Here is a 19,542-nt window from a genome sequence, read left to right on the forward strand (position 1 = left end):
ATTTCCGCAGTGTGTAAATGCTGCTTTTAGATGTGCCTTTGGTTCACCACACCTGAATCAAGTAATTAGATGATTGAGAGGACTCTGGAGGAATTGACTGCATACTGAGGAGGTACTCAGCCATTTGATTCAGGCGTGTTGGACCAAGGATGGATCTAAAAGTTGCAGGATAACGTCCCCCAGGAACTGGAATTGCCCACCCCTGGGTTATATTAACGAGTATAATAGATGAATAACTAGATGGATAAGTAAAAAAAAAACTTTTAGAGAGAAGGAGAGAAAGGGTTTATATCTATCTTCTCTGTTTCTGTTGTGTTCCAGACCTAAAAACCTACGAAATCAAACTCCAGAATATTCCAGATTTATTTTAGACCCTCAGACTAAAACGAAATTAAATCTGACTACAATGTTCTTTTCAGCAAGAGTGGAGGTTCAAGTTGGAAACTCACCTCTCCAGGAAAGCTGGTCTCTCTGGTAGAGGTGTGGGAGCAGAGCTCTGAGGACTGTCCATTAAAGAGGTGAGGCCACGGCCGTCTCGAAGGGTGAGGGGCTCCAGTAAGGAGTTAGAGGAGTAAGAGGAGGCCGACAGCCTTGACGCATATGATGCTGCTTGATGCGAGGAGGAGGAAGGGGAGCTGGTGGACAGGAGGGGGCCGAGGAGTCCTGCTGATCGGCGTGGAGAGACCGAAAGTGGAGGTGGGGGCAACACCACAAGTGTGGAGGACAGAGCCGGCGCCAGCGGGAGGGGAGAGGAGGAGCGGGAGCCTGGCTGAGAAAAAGCGTGGTCTCTGGGTGGGATCTGAGGAGGCGGATTCTCCTCATCTCCCAGAGATATGGTGCTGGAGCGGGCCCCCTGCGGGGCGGAGCGGGAGCTGTAGCTGTGCTTAGAGGGACGTAAGGGGGGGGCAGGGCTGCGGGGCGGCAACACGGGCCGGTCCTCAAAGCAGGAGGTGATGGAGGTAGAAGAGGAGGAGGGGGAGGGAGGAGGCAGATAGATTTGTCTGTGGGCTCCAAAAGGAGCCAGAGGCATTGGGGTGGGGGAAGATGGGAGGGAACGCCCTGTTGCCATGGGAACCTGTAGCTTGACCATCACCTGTGAGAAGATGAGAATGTAAAGACGAGGTGGTGCGTTGGACTATTTCTATCAGTCAGAGGCAGAAATAAACATCCACTGATGAGGATTATACAGCTGTACCTCCCTCTGCAGCTCCTGGAACAGGTCAGCAGACTGGGACTCACTCCTCCCCGACACACTGGACACAGGCGGGGGCAAGGCTTCTTCAGTCTGACCCTTATTGATGGAGCGCACCTCCTGATCCTCTGATTGGTCATCGAAGTCTGCAGTGACCTCATCATAGGCTGGCTGGGGCAGAGGCCAGTCCAGGATAGAGGGGGTGTCCTGGGGTGGAAAAAATAAAAATGATAAATTATACAGAATTTAGATCAAAGAAAATCACCTAAAACAGCAGATGAACACCTGTAAACCTCAGACTGCTGCTTCTAAAGAGCCGGAGACGATCACCTTGTAAATCCCATAAAACAAACATGGATGTATATAGTGTTTCACTACAGATTTCTACATTTTGGTCCATTTATCTTTCTAATTTATTGTTTTGTTTTTTTAAACTATAGAAAAAAACAGCATAAGATCTAAACATCTGGTCAGTTTTACTTTTACAGTCCTTAAAATCTGCTGTTTAAATAAGTGTTTCTATGTTCTCTCCTGTGTTTAGCAGAGGGAGTGCAGTGAGTCTAAAAAGGCTGTAAAGGATCAGTCCATCATGATAGTCAAACAACCAGCTTTCACTAGTTTCTGACTTTGTTTATCAAAGATCCTCTGTAAGATTTTGATAACCATTGCTTTTGAAATGGAGCATAGCGGCCGTGAAAGAAGAGTAGTTCAGAGAAGCCGCGTTAGCAGTGAAGCTGAAGCAGGTAGCAGCAATAACAGCAGCGGCAATAAGCATGTAATATGCATAGATGATGCAGTTTGCAGAATGGTGAGCAGAGAAATGACGCATCCTAAGGGTTATATTCCAAGACATCTATAATAAAGCAGAAACCTAGACTTTACATAGATCCTGTGGTTCAAAGAAATTGCAGATATATGCAATAACTACACCTTTACCCTGTGGTTTAGATGGTCGGCTGGAGAGATTGCAGCCAGCTGGCTCCCCAGCTCAGACCAATTTAAACCATCACAGGACCTCTGATGATCTGGAAAGCAAAAAAAGCATTTCATCCTAAACTAATTCCGTTTTTGACTAATGCCTTCAGGTGTGCCAGCTATAAAGCTGTTAAAAGCGCCAAACCAAACTGCTTGGATTGTATTGCTTAGCAAATATCTTGGCTTTAAAGGTCAGCTTTATGTACTCAAATATCATCTAAGATTAATTGGTTTGGAATGTAGGAATTTGTTTAAGTTCATATAATTACTATATTTGATAGTGCATGTGTTACGTCCACAAGGGCACAATATATTTGAGGACAAAGACAAAACTGAGGGCACAAAGTTATTTATTTTTATTTATTCTGCTGTTAAACACTCCTTCAAAACCCTCTTTTCTTAAGACAGCTGTGGGAGATATTCTGTAATATATTCTTGTATATGCCTTCAGCTTACGTGTCAAAGAAAAAAAAAAAGAAAGAAAAGGAAAGAAAAAAAAACAAAGTATTAACAGAAAGTTGGACCTGGTGAGCCGATCAAAAATAACAAAACAGTACAGCAGGGGGCCAACCCTATACAGGCCCGTCGAAGCCCCTACTAGTACCGGACTACAGCAAAAATAAACTACTAAAGAGAAATAAAGAATCAAAAACAGGACAACCGATCCCACCAGGCCAAAATCACAATGAAAAAAGCATCCAAACAAAGGCTAACAAAAATACGGCATGGCAGGTCGGAGGTGTCGGCTGCAGCCTGCAGCAACTGGAGAAACCCCAAAACATACTAAACAAAAATTCATTAAACCAAAATTAATATTAAACCATCTAGAAAGAAGAATTATAAAAATAATTATGTGCCCAAAGCAGATAACAACATGTTTTTCTTTTGTTTTGACTATTTTAATGGTCTTTTTAATCGTCTTTGTACATAAGCTGAGGAGGCCATTTAGACTGAGTAGAAAGCGGCAACAGTTAGGGGAGTCCCGATACAACTTTTTCATCTACGATATGATATCAGTTTGCAGCTTTGAGTATTGACTGATACAGATTTTGTCTTAGTACGATGTCAGCATTAATAACACATACTTTTATTGCTTATTTTATAGTATGGAATGATAGAAAAGGCTTGATCAAGTGGTAATCTCAGAGAACAATAGTCAACATCAGGTAAGAAAACAAACTGGCTCATTTCTTATCCATCAGAAAATTAACTTTAAACCGAAGACAATAGAAGTAAAAGTGTTTTTATGAGCTTTCTAATATTTGACAATTTAGTTGCAGGTTGATAAATTCTGATAGTCATTTTTTTGGCTGATATTGGACCGATTTATAATATTGGTATCGGATCTGGACACCTATAGAGACCTTCTTTAACGAAGACCAACAAAGGAAAACACATTACTCCTGTTCTATCCTTCCTGCATGGGCACCAGGAACATTTTAAAATGTTGGCTCTGACTATTAAAGCACTTTGTGGCCAAGCTCCGAAATATATTCAGAACTTTAATGTTCCTCTCAGACGTTGAGATCATCTGAAGAGAGGTTTTCTGTGACACTTGCCTCTGTAAGCTGGTGGTGTGGGCGTGGCCCTTTAGTTCTGGAACCTTCTCCCACTGTTCATGTGCTGAATGAACTCATCTGACTCTTTTAAGAAGCACCAGAAAGCCAGATGGCGGCTAAATACTAATAAGTACCGACTGTGATGTAATGCGTCATGGAAAACCGACAGCTTTTAGAAGGTTTGCTATCACTAGTAGCACTGTTAACAATTACTTGTCCTCCCATGTCTACCATCCTCACAGTGAATTCAGAAAACGTCCTGAACTTTAGCTTGGACTCCAACATCTTGTGCCTTTTTATACTTATGCTTCGGCTTGTTTACCAATTGTATGCATACTCAGTGAAATAACCCAGGTCACATGATGTTGTTACGAGAAATATACACAGAAAGGCAATATCGACCAACAAGCTGAACAAAAAAACAAAAAACATGATACTATACCAGCAGGATGCCGAAATTTTTAACAAAACATTTTATTCAACCAAAGTGAGTTATTGGTTTAGAAAAAAAAAAAAGAAGTGACTATACTACTTTATTATAGGATATCCATTTAGACCAAATTGTTCATATCCATGGGTCCCTTTTTACTATATTCATTTTTTATTCCTCTTTATGGCTAATAAAGAAATCTAAACACATAGATTAATTTCTTACTACATTCCCCCAAAAAATAGACCTTCACAGGTGATCTGTTGATATTTCTCCCCATTTTACTCATTCAAAAGGTAAAAACTGGTCAAAAAAAAGAGATTGTGCTGTTGGAGACCGTGTGTCTACATCAATTATGATGTGATTTAACTTCAGAAAAAAAACAGAACTGTTCGTTAAACATTCAGCCTAAAAAGATAACATTATTAATTTATTAGAAAGCCAAGAGGTAAGCCTAATAAACTCACATAACGTCAATCCAGATTTTTACTTTTTTTGATAGTAGGTAAATAAAGGTGCCATTTTATTAAGAATGAATAATTCAGCAACAAATAAAAACAGGTTGTATTTAATTTGATTAGAAAGCTGAATTTTTAAGTTTAAAGCCAACTAAGGTTTGCCTTTAGTCAGCTATTTACAAATGATATCTTTTCCCTTAAATTGCCCTGCTATATGATCAAATCTGCCTAGAGTGAGAAAAGAGATTCAGTCTCAACGGTAATTTGAGATCCTCCTGCAGACCCTCCTCCAAAGAAAGATGAGAACCAACACACTCTGAGTTGGTTACTGGTAAATGGAGCCAGGTGTGCACTCCAATTACTCCTACAGTAATCAGCCAAGAGTACAGTGATATGCTAATAAGTAAAGCCAGAAAAAAAAGCTAAGATTTCCTGCTTTAAACAACATTTGGGGGGAAAATAGCCATTTTTTGTTTATTTCTCTGTTCTACTTATGATCTCAAAGATTACATGTTTACAGTCCTTCTTCCAGATGTGTGAAAGCAAACTAAAGCTGCAGGCTTGATTCTGGGTCGATGCCTGAAGCATGAGGGGGGAGAGGGTCAATCAATGAGCTCCAATCATCATCATGCTGCACCTGTCTGTGTGCATCCAAGAGGAGAAGTTATCAATCACACTTTCAGGCCAGAGGCCGCATCGGTGTCTTTGCAGTAATCACCGTCTGCCTCAGCTGTGATTTGATTAGTGTTTTTTCAGTCATGGAAGGTCTCTAATGTGTCTTTAAACCCACTTTGCTGACATTACATAGCTTTTACAGTGCGAGTGGGTAAAGGTAAAAGGTCAGAGGCTAAAACCTTCAGATTAGATAGGGCCTTCTCTGCTAATTGCTAGCTTGGCTCCAATGGGGGATGTGGGTTTGCTGATAATGGAAAAACAAATCATCTTTTCTTCCAACCTTTACTCAATGAGGCGTTGAACAACATGGTCTTCCATAAATTCAGTTCTCACACCCACAGTGTGGTCGCTGAGCTCTGGCTGTTAATTAAAAGCTGACATTTGACCACAGCGGGCTGCAGAGGGAAGGCAGCGTGGCTGATATGGAGGACTGAGCTCATGCTTACAGGCAAACTGTTGCCTCTGAGATCGAATTGCGGCTTAATGTCCAAGGTGTCATATTTAAATTAATCCAGAGGTTTAAAATACTTCCATCTGCATCCCTGGGAACTTTCAGGGACTATTTCTGGACGCAGCAAGGTTCTCTTTTCCAAACCTTGTTGACAATATTGGCTTTAATCAAATATCCTGCTCAGCCATAGAATTTGGTTCTGGAAATCACAGATGTTTACTAGTCTCTTAAGAATAAAATAAACAGTTTCTTCATTAAATAATCTCATTCATTTCTAACCCTTCATCACAGTAGATCAAGATTCAGAACCTGAACTGTTTTTCCTTTCACTGTACAATTTCCTTTTGAGATTAAAATAGTTTTATTTTTATTTCATGAGCATTCAACCTTCCTACCTTCAAGAGTTATCTTTCAATTACCGTAAATACATTTACTGAATTTACCACTTTCCCTCTAAAAGAGAAAAGAAAATGTCAGCATGAGAGAACGAGTTTGTCTATGTTTTTGTAGAAGAGCTTAAAGGGACCCTATTAGAAATCTGATAGAGCATATATGCTCTGGAAATATCAAAAGAATCACATTAAAATCCATGAAAGTTTAATTTAAACATCAAAGAAAAGACCTTTTTTTAATCTGTCAAAGACGAAGTTAAAACCTGAATATCCCAGTCTTCCTACTGTCCTTTTATCTGTTGCCCTAAATCAGGTTTAGAGTTTGAGCTGGAGAACTTCTACTAATGCTGGGAAAACATTTTTTAAACCCTGTTTTATGACCTCTAAACATAATTTCAAATATATGGTATAAATTACACATATAAAATAAAATGAACAAGGCAAAGTGTTGTGAATAAATAACTGAGTATTAAACGTTTTATTTTACTGTTTTAGGATGGAGGATCCCTGTCCTTTCCTAGTTAGCTGAACGGTAAGAAAAAAACTGGTGCTAAGCTACCTTGATTTCGATTCCTAAATGATCCAAAGTCATTAAATGCTGCTTTCAGTTTCGGAGACAATAATGAGGTTGTTATCATGAAGCTACAGCCAACAGGAGGAGTTTCTGATATTAATGGATAGTGATGAAGTGCTTCCCTTTCACAATAAAACATGAGCAGCAGCTGCAGATTGCAGCTCATATCCCTGCTTCCTTTAACTCTTCATTAAAAAAGAAAAAAAAAAAAAAAAAAAAAACGAGTTTTAAACCGAGAGGCGTCATGTATAAAGCACAAAAAAAACCTGGGGTGCAACGTTTAACGCAGAACTCGGGATGTGTTAAAGTAAACATTGCATAAAAGTGTGCACCATTCCACATAAACCATTTTAAAGCCACAATAAACAATTAAGAGGTGTTTAAAGATGCCCGGTAAAAATTAAATGTTGTTCTATTAATTTGTTTAAACTTAAGGAGGATCGAACATAATTTTTTTCTGTAGGTTTTAGCTATTATGAGTTGAACTTAATTAAAAAAAAGAATCACATTTATCCTCATAAAACAAAGTAAGATGGCCAGAAAAAAATGACAGAAACAGCCTCAACTCTACGCATACTGTTAATATTCATGTTAAGTCGTGGTTTTTCTCAAAGGGACACGTTCATTGTAACTGAAAAAAAGTTGGTGGAGACTAATTTAAAACAAACCAGATATGATTATTAATCAGGTGGATGAGGTGCAGACAAATACATATTCATAAATATCTGTATAAAGCCGGCGTAAGGACCTGCAGCTGGAGGACATGTGAAAGAACGCGGCTCGTGTTCAGATATCCTGCTGCTCTGCTGATACGTGATGATTGATGGCTCTTTAGATTGTCCAGCATCACAGAGGGACACTCAGAAACAGTGCATCTCTGTGCCAGTTCAAGATCAAACCCCCCTTTAGACAGGTGCTAATTGACAGGTTTGATATTTAACTGACAGCCACATCCAAATGTTGGTCAGATATATAAAAATCCCTGAAAGTGCGCCTAAATAGTGACACATCAAATCGCCCTTTGAATGGAGGAGCTGACTTCCAAATGGAAACAGAGCTATAATTGCACTCATATGGATCCAAAATGTCACATTGGCTTTTTAAATTCAAAGCATTTCAAAGCTGTGATGCACAAAGGTGTCTCATAAATACAGTAGCATGACTCTATTGCTCAAATGATGATTTTAACCGCGTTAAATAATTGCTACATTTGGAACAGACTTTAAGCAGGCTCTGTGAGCGACGGCTGCCTTCTTGGTGCTTTTATCTATTTTTTAGCTGAAGTCCTGAATCGTTTTAAACATTTAAAGGAATTCACTGTTTTTTTTGTGTGTGAAGGGTTTCCTTTTAGTAACATGGAGCTCATATTATCATCTTAGTAATGGTTTGTTTAACATTGCGACGATCAGTTTTTAGCAGTAATTGAGCTCGATGCAGCAGCTAGACAGCACCTTGTGGAATTCACAAACTAAGAAAAATACTTTTTTAGTTTTAACTGGTTTAATGAGTCGCTGATGTTATTAAATACGTTTTTTGTCGTATGTAATAAATCTCCCTGAGGAGTTTTGACTAAATTTCAATGTGACGCTTTGACAGCACCGTTGTCATGGTTATTTGGACACACTGTGGGCGTCTTCAGGGTATTTATGCTGATTTGGATATGCATTTAGGGGCAAAGGGCAAAAACACGCGTGAGCCTGGGATCAATTCCACCAAAATGAGATGCATGAAGGTAGAGTGTTACACGTATGCTCGGCTTTATACATCTGACTTCTTCTGTGCCCCATTTTATGCATGAGGGCAAAGGAGTCCAAGTCTAAGTAGAGAGTGAAGTCTTTTATTTTGGAACTCGAGGGCGAATCGAGTCACCGTCTCTGTTTGAAAGTTAAACGACAGCTCATGTTTCAGAAAATGTTTAAAGGGGCAAAGTATTTCTTTATTTTCCCATCTAAAGTGTGGGTTGTGATTGTGGGCTGCAGTTTTAAAGACAAAATCCACAGAAAAAGAGACAAATCTGTTTTTGTTGTCACCTTGCAGAAGGGACCAGTACCATGATGAGTAATTATTCATTTTCATATAATCCACCAAAATGCTTAATTCGCTGTGGATTTCTGACTCCGGTCATCTGTTGGGAAGCTGCTGTTTCTTCACCACCAAATGTTAAATTGAACTGAATGCAAACAGAAAACACAAAGTTTGTCTTAAAAGAATGTTAACCGGTAAGGATCTAGCAAACAAAGCCAGATTTGTCCGTGACTTGCAGCAGCATGGACAGGTCTCCTCGAGGGAAATGGTATTTATAGGGATTTAGAGGTCTGCAGGTCAAGCAAGAAAAAACAAAAGCAAAACTTGTGCTTTGTGAAGAGTTGTGAAGAAAAAAGAAAAATGAGAAAAGTTATGAGCGGCCTTGCATGTATCAATGAAAGCTGTTGTTGTCATAGTGTGGAGGTCACCGCTGCAGTGAATCACAGATGGATCCCAAACAGTCGGACCAATCAGAACTCTACCTTCAGGGTGTCCTCATCCGGCTGATGTGTCTCTGTGAGCGGGGAGGGCGTGGTTGAGCTGAAGCTGTCGTCTGTGAAGTCGATGAGCGACACTTCGCTCTTAGCTGATCGCACGCCGGCGCCGCCTTCCCACGGTCGGAGCTTTAGGCCGAGAGAAGCACCCAGCTTCTTAAGTCCAGATGATCCACTGAAGTCGTCCTCCTCATCATAATCATCCATTACGGAGTCGTACAGCGGCTCTGGAAGCACATGAAGATCTCAGCGTCAAGAAGGAGCAGCGGCGTAGGTTTAAAATGCTCGGAAGGAAAACTTACTTTTGAGTAAAACGGCAGGCTTTGGTGGGCGAGGGGGGGGCTTCTCTGTGAAGGAAGAGTTTGGCCCTTTGTTAGACTTACATAGAAGCTTTTTTACATCATGGCAATCAAGTTGAATAAAAATAATTTACTCTTGGCACGGTTGGGCAATTTGGTTGGTCTTGCTCTTCCAGAATCAAATCCCAGGACATCTGGAGGGTCCATTGGGTTCCCCAAATACAAACTGAAAAGAACAGATTCAGTTTAAATTACTATGAAGCAGAACAATATAAACCAACCAGCTATAAATGTCTTAATATTTATGTTTAATCTCCTCTCCTTTAGACGAAACATCTCACAAGTGACTGATCTATAGACTGTAATTACAGCCAACCTGGAAAATCAGCTAATAGAAACCTTCTCAACTACTGATGGTGCTTTGCTGCCCTCCAGTGGACGGCTGTAGTACCTGCATTATAAATGCAGTACTTTTACAACTCACCACAAACTCATCATGTTCATTGTGTGGATTCTAAACAAACATCAAGGCAACATAGAATCTATATTTTGGTCAAGAGGTGCAAATTCACAGTTGATTATCACCAAACATGGCCAACATTATGTCAAGACATAAATTGTTTATGTTGAGATTCAAAAGGATAATGATTCCAGAAACACATCAAAACTGGGTTTGGAGGCGATGAAGCAGAATAGTTTCCCCAACGCCAACCCTGTTGGAAGTTTTATAGTAGAGCTTCTTAAAATATTGAAAGTGAGCTAAACAGGAACAACATCAACATTAGAAAAGGCTGTTTGGAGAAATATTTGAAAAGGGACTACATTTCAAGACTGATGGATTGAAACACTGCAGATCAATTATATATGTAGTTGGTAGAATGGACTCAAACTGCCTTAAATGTCTAAGATCCTGAGCTTTAACCTATATTTTTATGCTCTTATTTTGTGTTTTATCGACTCTACCACTTTTGGTTTAGTTTTAAATATAAAGTGCATAACAAATACAATTTATTATAATATTTGTTATTGTTACAGAGAAATGTTATAATGTTTAAGAAAAGCACATAATTTCCATCAGACTTGTCATCAATAGTATTACATCTACATATTTTCCTAATATGCACAGTCCTTCAGTGTGGCATAGTTTCACAGATTTCTTTTTTCAAACATAGAAAAAATAAGCTGGCTTTAAATTTTCCTGTTTTCTTTTTCTATTATTTTCTAAATTCCTTGTTATCACTAGCCTCAGACTCTTTAACCATGTTCGTCCCACTATGGGGGATCTTTCACCTGTCTATGCGGTCAGCGTGTCCCCAGCTCCTGTGAGGATCAGTGTCTCCGTGTCCGGTGTGGATGAAGGAGTGTTTGAGCGGCCGGCTGATGTCCTGAGCTGAAAGTCCGGCCACGGAAGTCACGACGTGTCGGGGAAACTGACCAACACGCAACGTCCGTCTGTTCTGGCCACGCCACCAGTAATGCTCCGCCCTGAAGACACAGAATAACACGTGAGGAACCAACTTCTCCAGTGTACAGTATAAGTACTGAAAATGTCATATTCTCTATTGGCCAGGACCCTGACCTTCCCTCAATGATCGTAATGACGTCATTCATCTGAATCTGGAGTTTGTCTTCTTCCTCAAAGTCCTGCAGGGCCCTCATGTCTGTAGGCATAGTCTGTTAAAATACAAACATATTTGATGTGAAACTGCTACTGTCTTTTAAGCGCCAAATGCATGACATTGCAGATAAAAGAAAAAAACAAAATGGCCACAGTTAGATGGTTGAAGGATGCATACAACTCCTATTTGAATTAATCTTTTATTCCTTTTTTTCTAATCCTGTATTATCTAAATTTTAACAAAAAAGCTTTTATTGCCAATAAAGTTTAGGTCTTACTGTATAGAAAAAGGAAAAAGGTGTTTTCTTCTCAAATATGGCTCAGAATGGGCTGGCTGCAGATGTAGCAAACCACCAACAAAATCCTTGACCTGTGCTTACTATCAAAGGTTTTTTTTATACTGATGAGGGAAATGGGGTGAAAGTGAGTAACCTCGAGCAGAAAGTCTCTGAGAGCGATGAAGGTGGGCCTGTCCTCGGGTTTGGGGCTCCAGCACTGCAGCATGACGTTGTAGATGTCTTGAGGACAGTCGTCAGGCTTACACAGCCTCTCTGCCTCAACGTCAACCTTGTGGAGGATCTGCAGATTGGAGTAAGTTTCTCAGATATTCCAAAGAATCCATTTAGTTCTACTCCGAGATTTTTTCTGTAAGAAGTGAGAAGGTCTACCTGGCTTCCATTTAGCCCGATCCACGGCTCCTGCCCATGACTGAACATCTCCCACAGAGTGACTCCAAACATCCAGGTGTCAGAAGCATGAGAGAAGGTGCGAGACTTTAGAGACTCTGGAGCACACCTAGATTTCTCAAGAGACAGAGATTTAGAGGCGGCAAATCAAACAATATGTCAAAAGCCATAAGGATCAGTTACTGTCCTCACCAGGGAAATGGGATTTTATGGCCTTCCTCCATGACGTATAGATCGGTGTGTGTAGGCAGCGCCCTCATCAGGCCAAAGTCTCCGATCTTTACAATCTCATTGGTGGACAGCAGAACGTTGCGGGCAGCCAGGTCTCTGTGAAGGAATCTCCTCTGCTCCAGGTAAGACATTCCACTCGCCACCTGTATAGATAAAGACAGTGAGAGACATTCAAGCGTTTATATAAAGAGATTCTGTCTGTTTGGTCTCCATAATTGAGCTCAACACAACACAGTCTGTCACTATACCTGCACAGCATAGTTACACAGAATAGATATGAGGATGTGACCCTGTCTTTTTCTGAGGCGGTCCAGCAGGGAGCCCAGCGGCGCCAGCTCAGTCACCTACAGCCAAACAAAAAAGCAAGAGCAGAGTTCAGTAAACTGCACCTTGGAAAAGCATTCCCAGCACTTTAACCTTTCTGTATCATATCAAATGGCAACCAGATGAGAGCAGTAAAACACAGTGGTGACCAAATCATGCTGTGGGGATACATTTATTTTTGAATGTGTTGCGCCAAAGCAAATGAGTCTGACCTTGTGGCTTTATGTTTGCACAACACTTCAAAACACACCTCTTTATGAAAAGGTAGAGTGGGTAAACATGGGTTCTATTAGAGTCCAGACCTACTGGCAATCATCAACTAATCAACTGCATTGGAAATGTAATGAAGCACGGGGCTTTGTTTGCACAAGGCCTCCCTTTAGGTTCGGCCCACCAGGATGTGTCTTAAAATGAAGAAAAGACCAAAACCCCCAGACCAAATATGAGCAGAGTGGTATATGCAGTTCAATGCAGTGAGGAATGCTCTGATCTTTATATTGGAGAACCCAAACAACCTCTCCACAGACGCATGGCTCAACACAGACGGGTTACCTCCTCCGGACAGGACTCCATCCTTTGTCCATCTATACCTTATGCACAAAGGACATTCTTTTGAGGACCAGAATGTTCACATTTTGGACAAAGAAGACAGGTGGTTTGAAAGGGGTGTGGAGGAATTACATTGGACTTGCATTAGTCCTTGTTCAATAAGCTTAATATCTAAGAAAAGAAAGAGACTTAGAAAAAGCTGAATTAAGATCAGCTAGAGTTTAGCAGTCTAACAGCTGCAGCTTAGAAACTGTTTCTGGCTATATCTGGATGCTTCTCAGCTTTTTGCCTGAGGAATGGCTGGAAGAGTCTGTGTGCATGATGGGTGGGATCCTTCACGATGTGGAGCGCATCCCAAGTGCATCCTGGTGTGTAGAGGTCCGAGGTAGAGAGAAAGCTGCTTCCTACATTCCAGCCTTAACCACCCTCTACAGAACCATTGCCATATAAAGCTCAAAGCCTGCATCAGAGTAAGAGCTACAAATACTGTATACGTCGGGCTGATACTTCAGGCCTATATTAGTGTTTCTTTTGTTTTTTTTATCAAAATCTTTCACATTACATGCAAACGTTTGGCAATTACTGAGTGAGTTCAGCAGCAGTGTCTTGGTCTCATGTGAAACACAAGAGTGGAAAATTAATGTTCATAAGCCAATCTGACTGAGCTGAGGTACTTTGCAGAGACTAGTGATTGGATGTGTAAAGCTGGCAGAGACACATGGAAATGCTGGAATCACAGCAAAGAAGATGACTTCAAAACAGATTTGTGAAAATATGAAAAATAGACCAGATATGTAGATAAGAAATTCTGCCTGTATCTTCCAATAAGGTTACCTTTGGAGAGTGGCCTCCTAGTGGCAGGGGAATAGAGCTTGAAATCCTGAGGTTCTGAGTTCAAGCCCCACTCCCACAGACTGTCACTCTATGTCCCTGAGCAAGTCCAGTCTCATGAAAAATGGGTGCAACAACAGAAGTAATGCATTTATTTTTTGTTGAAAGTGTTTTTTTATGCATTAGGAGATTAAAGAAAAGAACAAAAATTCATGTCAACTGTTAATACAGCAACAAACACAAATTTATTGCAGACTATGACAGAAATAAATTAGCAAAATTACCATTTTCATGGGCTGCGTTAGAACGACCCCATAGAGACTGATGAGGTTCTGGTGGCTCAGCGAATGCATGGCGTTAACCTCTCTGATGAAATCATCCAAACCGTCTGAGTCCAGCACACCGGCCTTCAGACACTTCACTGCCACAGACAGCTGAGGAGACAGAAAGCTGCCGTCAAACTGCTGAATCTGCTGCAAAGAGGGACTGTGTGTTCTCAGCTTAGCACAGCAAACTTTATCTCACCACTCTGCCGTTAGGTGCAGTCCACTCTCCTCGCTTCACCACTCCAAACGTACCGTCTCCGAGTCGCTCGAACAGCTGCAGCTCCGACTCCTTGATGAGGCAGGTGAGTGAGTCTCCTGGCTCACTGCTGGCTGCAGGCGGGGCCGACGAGGCCCCCTGTGTGGGGTCTGTGTCTGATCGTTTCACTGGAAACACCTGCAGACAAGTTTTTATTGATGAATAAAATAAACTTACCCTATGCCATCTCTTCCAATGAAAGTAGACTGGGTTTTTTATGTCTGTTAGTTCTGTGTTATTTCTACTATTAAGAATCAGAGAGTGTGGCGCTGTCAGCAAGAAGATAAAAGGATTGTTTGCTAATTTCAATGAACTTCATTAAAATATTTCCTATTTTTCAGAAAGCAATTATTACTCCATAAATTTTGTTTCATTTGTTAGAATTAACCACAGATTATCAAGCTATTACTGGGGAAGGTTTAAGCAAAGGCAAGCAATGGTTACCAAGGATTAACAAACTGTTACTGACCAATGATTAGCAATGCTAATTCTACTAAAATACTTCCTTGATACCAAACAGAAGCTAGATGTAGCTACTCAAACTGCCCAAGTTTGTTCTCTTGTTTGAAAAGGTTTTCTCCTGTAGTGGTCAGTATCACAGCAGATCTGAGGAAGCCTCTGACTGAAAACATTTGTTGTTTGGTCTGATGAGGACGGCCTTCATTTTCTGTAAAGTTAATTAAAGCAAATAAGAAATCCTTCCTTAGACGATCGCATCAAGAGGATTTAGAGGAGTTTTCAGCAGATTACTGAGCTTTTTTACGTCACTGGCTATTGTGCTTCTCCGCAAACAGACAATGTCAAATAATTGATTTACACATCATGTGGCAGCAAACTCTAAAGGAGCAGAGCTTTCTTGAAGAAGTACAGTCTGCACCGTCCCTTCTAGCAGACAGCGTCATTGTTACGTCTCCAGTCTGGTCAGTTATCCAAGTGAACAGAGGTATTTATATTTTTCCGATACCTCCACTTTTACTACCATGATCAATGAGCGTTTAATCGTCATCAGTCTAATCTAATTGATTTAATCATCAACACTGTTCTGGCATCATGAACCAAACTGGTCAACAGCTGAGATGAACAAACATTATCAGTAATGATGAAGAGCTCACTACTTCAAATTTATATACCGGTAGTGATGGAAACGTACTTAATTTGTTATTTATTAATTAAGGTAATGATAACATTATCGATCAATCTATAACTGACTATTAAAAAACAGAAAAGGCTTTAGTCACTATCAGTTATTAAGTAATTTAATTGATATTTATCTTTTACTTTTTAGGTAAAAGTTATATAACTATTAACATCACTCACTTAAAGGTAACACGATTTTTACTAGCATTAACTGGAGTTACTTCAATTTTAACCACAATTAAGTAGTGGTTAAAAAATAGTAGTTAGTGGATGATAAATATCTTCACGTAATGGTAAAAGATTATTGATTAACATCAAGTAATGGTTACTTTTATCGTCAAGCATTGGTGACTTTGAACTATCAGTAGGTAAAGGTAAGCAACCACATACCAAATACATAACTAATGTTGGGTAATGATGACCCAACCGTTAAATAACAATCATTTCTTGATGACTTACTCATTAACAGCTTGTATGTCAAGCATTGTGTAGGTGAACAATAACGACATCTAGTTAAGGGTTTACTGGTTAAACCGAACAATGGCAGATCAGTTATTTTCCAGGTTTGGATATTTATAAAATAATGCAACTATTATACAATGTTTACCAGGCAATCTATTAATCAAAACTAACTTTAGATAACAGTTATCTATTTTATCATATTAAAATAACCATTGACTGTTACATTTTTTAATAACCACTTATCAACTATTATACAATAACGGTTAACTTACCATCAGCTAAAAAACACTGGTTAAACTAGGTAAATTTATCAATTATTGAGACATGTAAAAATCTGCTTATCCTAACTAATTATCAATAGACATTTTTATGTACTGGTTAAGAAATGGATAACACATAATGTTCAGGTGACAGTTATTGTTTAGAAAGTAAAAACCCCAGCCTTTGCTTAGTAACACTCTAACTAAATCTATCATACATAGTGTTAGTTAGAGGAGATATCCAGAAAAAAAAATGATTTAACTCTAAGCTATAGAATAACAAGGAGAACATTATTCCAAAAATGAAATCGTCAGAAGCAAAACATTTGATAAATCAATAGTAGATTGGATAGTAGCTGATTATGTTAGCATATTTCTTTTCAAGCTTTTGAGTATTTACTAGCTTCTCTCATTTTTCAGTCTGTGTCATGTTTAGGGGTGAAGAAAAAAATCGATTTGAGCTCAAATCGTGTTTCTAACATTAAAAGATTCAGAATCGATTCTCATTTTCTTTAAAAACTATTTTTTTTCTGTGGGTGCAGATGTGCCTTATCAGGCACCGTAGGCGTAGTGTTTGGTGAAACCAATGAGCAGCGTGAGTTATGCACAGACATGGAAGCGTTAGCCTAGCAGGCTACAGAGTGGTGTGTAGTGTGTGAGCTACTGTGTTTGTTGCCGCTAAAGTATGGAGGCATGACTCATGCGATTTGCAGAGATTGCAACGATAAAGTTAAGTATTTTGGGTGTACTTCATATCATCTCGAAAGACATCACCCAGAGTTGTTAATAGAATTGAATAAATCCAAGATATGTTATCTTGGATTTACCTTTCGGTGTTTACATTATTGCAATAGGTAAATAAAACATTTACAATTATAAAGTCTTTATAAATGTACTCTTCTTTCATGCCAGCAGACTGGAATAGATCCTGAGAATCGTTTTTAATCGTAAATGAATCGTTTCAGAATCGAATAATTTGCATTTAAAAGAATCGGAAAAAAATCGAATTGTGACCCCAAGAATTGATTTTAAATCGAATCGTTGTAATCCCAAAGATTCACAGCCCTAGTCATGTTATATATAATAACATCCTTAGGTCAGATGGGGCACTGCACCTTGCTCATCCAGGACTTGCGTTTGTAAAGGGCTCTTCTTCTCTTGACCGCCTCCCAAAGTCGCCTCTGACCTGAACCAATAAAGTCAAAAACATTCACTGTTTAGCTTCAAGATTAACTGAATGATTATCCAGGACACCATGCAGACACATAAATGGGCATAAAGAATCTTATCAATTGCTCTCACCAGGGCGGCCCATGCCGATCTTCTCCAGATCTTCATTTTTGACGTAGTCAAAGTGGGAGAGTCGCGTAACGTTGAGTTCATCTCGGATCCTCAGAAAGTACTGCTGCAGCTGCACGTCTGTCAGCAACTCCAACAGCCACTCTGTGCCCTCTTCACTTTGCATCTGCACACAGAGACACAAATTCCACTTGATCAATACAATGCATTTATATGGAAGGAAACAGGCCCGATTTAGCTGCCCACACCATTAAATCTTTTAAGTCAGTTCCTAAAAAGATCTGTTGATAAATTTGATGTTAATGGACTCTAATGTACACAAAAGAACAACTGGATAACCGGAATATTACGGTATTCTCAATGGTTGTGTGGCTTTCTACAATATGTTCTTGTTGGTTAAATGAATATAAAGAACACACTGGCTTGAACTTAAATTTGAACTTAAATAAAGGAGTATTTAAAAACATGTTTTCAAAATCTTGATTTATTCTAGTAATTGAATTAAAAGTAATTAATCACACAAAAAGTGGTACATTACATTACTTACATACTACAGTACATTACATACTTATTATTTATGTTTCTCATTAGGGATGACATTTGTTGTGGGAGGATAATTAGTATAGCACTACACCTATCAGGAAGCAACTATTTGAAAAAGGACATCATTATAGGGATGGAGCAAATGTATGAGATTTAAGATTTATTCTAAATGCAAAAAAAACCCTTGACAAACATTCCCCGGCATAAAACGTGTTGGTTGAATCATGCTCTGCTACACAGACATGTAAACGACAAACGCAGAGGATGCTTTTGACTGTTAAATATGGCTGCCTTTCCTGACCCATGAACATAGTAGTGGTGGAGCGATGATCAGGGCCTTTTTCTGTTTTTTTAAACCTCTTTTCTGTAATTGATTAGACAATGCATGAAGCCCCTAACACAGTTGGAGAACATCCAGCCATCACTTTGTGAGCTTACGTTCAAGGACGCTGTGCCTTGAACTCTTCACTCTTTGTTTAATATCAAATTCTTTTGTTTTGGAGAACTTTTGGAAATACCTTATTTAAAAAGACTGCATAGTCTGCCTGATGCTAACATTTGCTGGATGGTTTGAAACATGCATATGTGACAATAACACTACAATATATAAAAAACTGTGATGGTAAAAAGCTGAATCATTGTATATTCATTTTTATAACATTTATGTTTACCAAATGCAAAGCATGCCAATAAAACTTTCAGGGTTGTGGAAATAAACTAAAAATATGGACAATTTCCAGGATAATAAAAGCATTTTAGCGCAAATTATAATTAAATCTCCTTTAGTGTAAGATCCCTACTCACACAGGCTAAATGAACACACACATGTATGATGTAATGAGAGAAATGCTGCAGATCCACCCACAGCTTGAGACTTTTACCATTTGTCCCCCGACTCTTCTGTTTCCCTCCTCTTCATCCTCCCCCTCCCCCTCTGCTCTGGCGTAGGGGAGTCGCCGGTACATATAGCTCTCCCCCATACTGTAGCAGCTCCTCTGGTCCTTCTCTTCTGGAGCTCTCCTGTTCCTGTGCTATTCAAAGGAAGCGTTAGCTCGGCTTTTAGTCTAACACAGTAACACCATCTCAGCTCCTGGATCTCCTGCATTCAGTTGATGCATCACTGCTCACATATACAACAAAACAAACGCTCGGACTGGGCGTCTGATGCTGCTTCTCTTGTCGTATCACCTAAAGCTATCTATGAACGTGCGTCCTCCCTCCCCTGCTGACTCACGGCACCCTGCAGCGTCAGACACCTCCATGCTTCCCCTCTCTCTCCGGCGTTTCCTCCTCTCCTCTCCATCTGCTCCTGGCTCAGCAGCCAAGCCCACTGTCTGACGTTAAATAATTCAGCAGCTCTCATCAGAGCTTGGGAGGGAGATTTTAGAGGTAGGAGGAGAGAGGATGGAGATAGAAATGCATGGGTGTCCAAAGCAAATGAAATGGATACAGAAAGAGTGGGATGGATGGATGGATGGATGGATGGATGGATGGAT

At 39.8% G+C, this 19,542-nt stretch overlaps 1 protein-coding gene across 4 annotated transcripts in view; it reads right to left on the reverse strand.

Moving 5' to 3' along the window:
• LOC107094814 (activated CDC42 kinase 1-like) overlaps positions 1–19,542 on the reverse strand; it is a 36,098-nt gene that overhangs the window by 8,970 nt on the left and 7,586 nt on the right. For 2 of the 4 annotated variants that reach the window (XM_015390666.1, XM_015390664.1), the window contains 16 exons: positions 18,928–19,077; positions 17,507–17,669; positions 17,320–17,390; positions 14,289–14,483; positions 14,048–14,197; positions 12,308–12,403; positions 12,021–12,202; positions 11,811–11,937; positions 11,575–11,721; positions 11,104–11,198; positions 10,815–11,009; positions 9,659–9,750; positions 9,528–9,572; positions 9,214–9,452; positions 1,196–1,399; positions 450–1,093 (listed from right to left, as the gene is read on the reverse strand). In XM_015390666.1, coding sequence (XP_015246152.1) covers positions 450–1,093; positions 1,196–1,399; positions 9,214–9,452; positions 9,528–9,572; positions 9,659–9,750; positions 10,815–11,009; positions 11,104–11,198; positions 11,575–11,721; positions 11,811–11,937; positions 12,021–12,202; positions 12,308–12,403; positions 14,048–14,197; positions 14,289–14,483; positions 17,320–17,390; positions 17,507–17,669; positions 18,928–19,026 — 2,744 coding nt within the window. In that variant the 5' untranslated portion in view covers positions 19,027–19,077. The remainder of the gene's footprint in view (positions 1–449; positions 1,094–1,195; positions 1,400–9,213; positions 9,453–9,527; positions 9,573–9,658; positions 9,751–10,814; positions 11,010–11,103; positions 11,199–11,574; positions 11,722–11,810; positions 11,938–12,020; positions 12,203–12,307; positions 12,404–14,047; positions 14,198–14,288; positions 14,484–17,319; positions 17,391–17,506; positions 17,670–18,927; positions 19,078–19,542) is intronic. The other 2 variants (XM_015390665.1, XM_015390667.1) reach the window with 2 other exon arrangements.

This window comes from Cyprinodon variegatus, unplaced genomic scaffold (assembly GCF_000732505.1).
Source record: "Cyprinodon variegatus isolate N-32 unplaced genomic scaffold, C_variegatus-1.0 Scaffold507, whole genome shotgun sequence".
Lineage (NCBI taxonomy): Eukaryota > Metazoa > Chordata > Actinopteri > Cyprinodontiformes > Cyprinodontidae > Cyprinodon > Cyprinodon variegatus.